Source organism: Rhamphochromis sp. 'chilingali', assembly GCF_963969265.1.
Source record: "Rhamphochromis sp. 'chilingali' genome assembly, chromosome: 1".
Lineage (NCBI taxonomy): Eukaryota > Metazoa > Chordata > Actinopteri > Cichliformes > Cichlidae > Rhamphochromis > Rhamphochromis sp. 'chilingali'.
The window spans coordinates 48,044,968-48,051,172 of record NC_137929.1 but is presented as its reverse complement, the minus strand read 5'-3'; the positions used below and the strand labels follow the sequence as shown (position 1 = coordinate 48,051,172).

The 6,205-nt window shown below is 39.7% G+C and overlaps 1 protein-coding gene across 1 annotated transcript; it reads right to left on the bottom strand.

The window, feature by feature from the left end:
* Window positions 1-3,068: 3,068 nt before the first annotated feature.
* LOC308401425 (uncharacterized protein) lies at window positions 3,069-6,160 on the bottom strand. The gene is made up of 8 exons (XM_080889631.1): window positions 5,603-6,160; window positions 5,378-5,499; window positions 5,006-5,055; window positions 4,549-4,899; window positions 4,382-4,468; window positions 3,933-4,010; window positions 3,658-3,787; window positions 3,069-3,566 (listed from the first exon to the last, which is right to left on the bottom strand). The coding sequence occupies exons 3-8, from the start codon at window positions 5,046-5,048 to the stop codon at window positions 3,554-3,556; spliced, it is 702 nt and encodes a 233-aa protein (XP_080745757.1). The 5' UTR covers window positions 5,049-5,055; window positions 5,378-5,499; window positions 5,603-6,160; the 3' UTR covers window positions 3,069-3,553.
* Between the last annotated feature and the right edge of the window lie 45 nt (window positions 6,161-6,205).

Genomic DNA, 6,205 nt, shown 5'->3' with positions numbered 1-6,205 from the left:
TCTCTGCCCTGCTCATTTATTGACCTATATGCCTGTTCATCTTTGCTGCTATGATGTGTGACAGGAGCTTCCATGTGGTACTGAGGCCGGTTACTGGTTGGTAGTTGGATGGGACCGGTCCCTTCTGGGGGTCCTTGAGGATCAGGACCATCCGGCCTCCAGTTATCCATTCTCTTGTCAACTAGCAGCTGGTTCATTTGTGCTGCCAGATGCTCATGGAGTGCATTCAGCTTCTTCAGCCAGTAGGCACGAATCATGTCAGGGCCTGGTGCTGTCCAACTCTTCATACTAGAGATCCTTTCTTGGATGTCTGCCACTGTGATGGTTACTGGACCCTGTTCAGGGAGGTTGTTGTGTTCTGCTCTCAGATCCACTAGCTACTGAGCATTGCTGTTGTAGGTTGCATCATTCTTCCATCTGCTCTTCTATCGCCAAGTACTCTAACACAAAATACAACAGGCATGTAGGAACTGAATATATGGCAACAAAAAGAGTACAGATTAAGTGAAAATATTTTTTATTTGATTAAAACAAAATAAAGTTAGGTATTCCTTCTATTTTCCCTCACCGTGGTTGGCCCCTCCCTGAACTGGTGTCTCTTCCTGTTAAAAGGGAGGTTTTTCTTTTCACCATCGCAAATTCCCTATGCATACCGGGGTCATCTGATTATTTGGGGCTTCTTTCTAACATTGTGCAGTCATTACCACGCAAAGGTGGGCAAAGAACAAAAAAACGACAACTATCATCGACATACCAACCCTCAGCATAAGAAGATAAGGGGGTAAATGGCACAGATGGATCAGTGCAGGTTTGCTACAAACATGTAAGTAAAACATTCTCTATAAAATGTGTTAATAAAATGTGACTATTTAGACATAATCTTTATCACCTCTGTAGCAGATCAGAAAATCCAATATTTGATCTAATCCCTGGAACCTCTTCTCCTAAATTTCATTTGCTGATTTCTCACAGCTCCTAATTTCTCACAGCATACAATCCTCATCAATAGAAGGAAAAATAATTCTTTACTTGATAAAAGACTTACATAAACACACACTAAAAACATATTTTGCCAAAGGTGGATGGCTCAAAGTTATGAGGTTAAGAAGCGAACGCAATATATTGCTGTGGCTAAATAAGAAATTTAATTGACGAGAGCCAAACTTCACTGAACTTAAACTCGAGCGTCGAAAGCAGGAGCTGCATGACAAAAAAAAGCATCTGTGTGTCTATACTAAACAGTGCGCAGATACAGATCTATAAAAGGGCAAATACATCTTTGTATGTCTGTGTGTTTAATCTGATCTTTTGGATAAGATTTAGCTAACATAAACTAATGTAAGTCTATTAGCTAGTAAAGAACGAGCCAAACTGGTGATGTCTCGTTCTTTACTAGCACAATATGGTGCTAAACTTGTTTTTAAAACTTGAACTTCAAGCACCCTTTTCTTAAATCTAGCTTCATAGACCGAGTTATATCTGTGCCAGTTATTTAGAGCATGGCTCAATGGTGTGAATTAGCCTGTGGAGCTTTCATGCCCCCTTTAAGACCCATTTAAGAACAATACTGTGTGCTTTTGGTGCACAACCTGTACACTAAAGCAAGAGCAAGTCAATGCTCTCTGTAAAAAAAATACTTTATTTTACTTGGGGCAACAATATAACAATACGAGGTGCTTTATTTCTTTAGAAATTAGACACTAATGTTGTAAACTAAGGAAAAATATTACAATCTTGTTATGTTTACTTAATAGTAGGAGATACAAGGATTTATTTTCTGTTTATGCATCAGTATGACCATATGATACTCTTATACAGTGAAGTCCCACTTGGAAAAGGTCTTTCACAGCTCACACGCATGCTTCCTTTTGACTGCACTTGGTTTTTAAACTGTAATCATTATTAACAGTTAATGCTGCTTCCTGTCTTTGAGTTTATTCACCGAATAAAAAATAAGGTGAGATAAAATATGCTTTATTTAACCCAAAAGCAGGGAAATCATTGTGTTATAAATGCCAAATTATTAAAGCTCTTTATATTGAGAAACCGTAGAATCCCTCCACCTTTCTTCTTGCCTCTCAGATTAATGTCTCTGTCCACTCAAAAAATTGTTCACACCATAGTCCAGGAAGTGTGGGTGCAGTGCCTTGTCCATGATTCACATCAAACTGCAATGCGGATTCTGTTCCCCAGTTTTGTTCATATCATTGATCTCTGATAGCTGCTTAGTTCTCCAGTTAGCTTCAGCTCTGAAACCATGTTGTGTTCACTTCAAAGCAAACAGGATATGCACTGCCAGAGTGATGATCTAGCAAAGAGTCTTGACTGCCAAGAGTGTGACAAAAAGAACCAGAAAAACAGGAAGCTTAAGAACACTTGTGCTGGCAGCTGTTGCAGCAGTCTACCACGCAGCACTGTGGGGACTTGACTGACAACTTTTCTTTTTTACGTTTTTCATTTTGAGAATAAGACAACATTTCTAAAAGTCAAAATATTATTTCAAGAACAGAATCAAAATATCTACAGACAAGATGTTTCAAATAAAGTTAGCATTAGTGCCGTTCATGGCCGCTGTACCCTGTACAATATGCTTTGTGCAATTTAACTGATGAAACTATATATCAAATTCCCTTTTGATAACCATCCATCCATCCATTCGCTACCGCTTATCCTTTTCAGGGTCGCGGGGGGCGCTGGAGCCTATCCCAGCTGTCATAGGGCGAGAGGCGGGGTACACCCTGGACAGGTCGCCAGTCTGCCGCAGGGCTAACACACAAGGACAGACAACCATTCGCACTCACATTCACACCTAGTGGCAATTTGGATTTTCCAATTAACCTATCCCCACAAGCTGCATGTCTTTGGACGGTGGGAGGAAGCCGGAGTACCCGGAGAGAACCCACGCAAACACGGGGAGAACATGTAAACTCCACACAGAAAGACCCCGGCCTGATGTTGGAATTGAACTCAGGACCTTCTTGCTGTGCGGCAACAGTGCTAACCACCGTGCCACCGTGCTGCCTCCTTTTGATAACAAGTAAGTTATTTCTCTCTGCATATGAACACAATGTGGTAATAGGTACAGAGAAGAAGGACTTTGAAGTGATGGTACAGAAAATTACATCTGTTCTTTCTTCCTTAAACCCCACAGCTGTTATCCCCATGATATACACTGATCTTCATTTGAGTATTTTTAAGTGAGAAAAATACATCATACTGCATATGCATTATATATGAGGAAATTAAACCCTAAATCACTAAATGTAGAATTATTTGCTTCTGAAATATCATTTCTATCAACTCTTAGTTCAAAGGCTCAATTTAGAAAAGACACAAATACTGAAAAAGATTTTCGAAAGCAAAGAATCAGCATTTTAACATCTGATTTTTTTTTTGGTCTTTTTTCATCTTCTAAGTGTAATTTTCTTATAGTGAGCTTTTTTTTGCTGTTGTTTATTTGTTAGTTTGTTTTTAACATTAGCACAACTGGAGCAGGTAAGAAAGTCGTTGTTGGTTTGACTCATTTGGTCAGGGACACAGTAGCGGTGTTTCATCATGTTGTTGATCTGTAATATACAACACACAACACCACAGTCAGGCAAAATCAAATGCTGACATAGTCAAACATGTAGATGCAATAAAAGTTTGCCAACGTACCGTTTTAAACCATCATGAAGAAATTTTATTAAAAGTACAATGGTTCCTGCATTTGCAATAATTAAAACTACAGCCAGAACAAACAGCACCGTTTCCTCCTGACTTGTCTTTCTTCCCGCCAGTTGTGGATCTAGAAAACAAAGGATTGTTTTTGAAAACAGTACATACAGTAATGAGTTCTCACCCTGCATGCTGTAACCTCTACTTTCTGTAACACATGCATGGCTTGTACTGTATGTGCCCCAAACCCCCCCTGCATCATTTTCCTGAATTACCTTCAGCATCACCTGCACTCAAAATCTTCATTTTGTCCACCTTTATTTTCCTCACATTCATGTACAGAAACGCAAAACCTGAAAAGAGAAAACTAAATTGTGACATATTGATTTATTCAGTGAAAAATGGAAGTTATTGTTTTAATTGATGTGTTTTACAAAAATATTTCTGACCATCTTCTTTATGGATGAGAAATGTTCCACACCAAAATAAATATTTGAATGTTACTTTAAGTTTTATCTTTATTACATTTCTATAGTTTTTTCTATAACTTTTCCTGTCAGTGCAAATCATTGTGGAGGTTATCACAACCGTAATGAAGACTAGACATTTTTAAATTAAATAATTCCACAATTTACTATAAATTTATGACACTGAACTTTTTAGACGAATAAAAATAAAATTTATTGAAACACTCTCTGAATGCAGCTCCTCAGATCTGATTTACCTTTTGGTGGTCCAAACATTGGAGGTTTGAGTGAGACATCACTGCTGTCTCCATCAGAAGTTCGACCCACACTCAAAACAAAGTTTTCTGAGGATGAAAATCTGAATGTTTGTTCATCTGCAATATAAATACAGCCCAGTCCTAAAGAGATACAGGAGTCAACTTACCATTTGTCTCGAGCCTCCATCTCTTCAGGCTGTCGTCGTAGTCGGCAGCCACGTCACACCTGTAGCTTCCAGAGTCTTCAGCTGTGACTCTGGACAGATGAAGTCTGATTCGTCCTCCTCTCAGAGCGTCTCTGTCAGTCTGAACTCGTCCTGCAAACTGCTCATGCTGAGACTCAGAGTCCTCCACTCCTCTGATCATTTTAAACAAAATCTTAGTGACGTCTGAGTGGAAAACACACATCACGTCAGCCAGAGACACGTCAGCTTGGAGCTGACTGTCCAATCTGATGGTGATGTTGTCGTCCTCCTTGGCCTCAAAGACAGTCGCAGTCCTTTTCAAAACAAACGTCCCTGTTGAGAAGACACCACCTCATTATTGTGTGTTCATTTATCCTTTTTATTTATTTATTTATTTGAATTTATCAAAAGATAACTGTGTCTAAATGTGGACACTCACAGACAGAGGACGCCAGGCCGAGAAACAGAAGGATCCTGATCATCTTCTCTCTGTCAGAATGAATCAGAGGAAGAACGTTTTAATAAATATCTTTTTTTTAAAAAAGACAATAGAAATAAAAGTGAAATATTTCACATTTTTCACCAGCTTAAAAACCACTGAGTGATTTCCCCACACAGAGTGTACACAGACACCGTTTCTGTGCAGCTCACCGGCACATGAATTAATGTACGTCTATGATCCAAACCATGATCATAATTCTGTGCATGTTTCAGCTACGAGATTTAAAATGGTCTGTTGACATCAGAGTGAAGTGTGTTTTCAGTATTACTCCAATAACATGTTTAGATGTTTTTAGGCTTAGTTTTCTACCTGTTCTTGCGTTTCTCCGTCTCTGGCAGCTGTCTCTACGAACCATGAGCTCCTCTCTACGAACACGGAAGAGCATGTAAAGTTTTCCTGTTGACTTTACTGGGTGCATTACACTTAGTGACCTGTGAAATTTAAAAAGAAAAAATATCAGTGTTATTGATTTTCATTTCATCACACCTCACAGACAACAAAACTGAACATTAGGCAACAACGATCGGTGCTCACCAGAAAATTAAATGAAGTAAATTCAGAAGGCCTCAAAGGGACAATCAAGGTCACTACTCACTGTCGGTTTAAATCTCCTTCCTGAAATTTCACAAAAATATATTTAATGAACTTTTTAGACAGATTCAGATTCATTTTGATTTATTTTGTTGATTTTTTTTAAACAATTTGTTAAATGGTTTGGCAGCACGGTGGCACGGTGGTTAGCACTGTTGCCGCACAGCAAGAAGGTCCTGAATTCAAATCCACCATCAGGCCGGTGTCTTTCTGTGTGGAGTTTGCATGTTCTCCCCGTGTTTGCGTGGGTTCCCTCCGGGTACTCCGGCTTCCTCCCACCGTCCAAAGACATGCAGCTTGAGGGGATAGGTTAATTGGAAAATCCAAATTGCCATTGTGTGAATGGTGTGAATGTGCGAGTGAATGTGAGTGCGAATGGTTGTCTGTCCCTGTGTGTTGGCCCTGCGACAGACTGGCGACCTGTCCAGGGTGTACCCCGCCTCTCGCCCTATGACAGCTGGGATAGGCTCCAGCGCCCCCCGCGACCCTGAAAAGGATAAGCGGAAGCGAATGGATGGATGGATTGTTAAATGGTTAATATAGTTT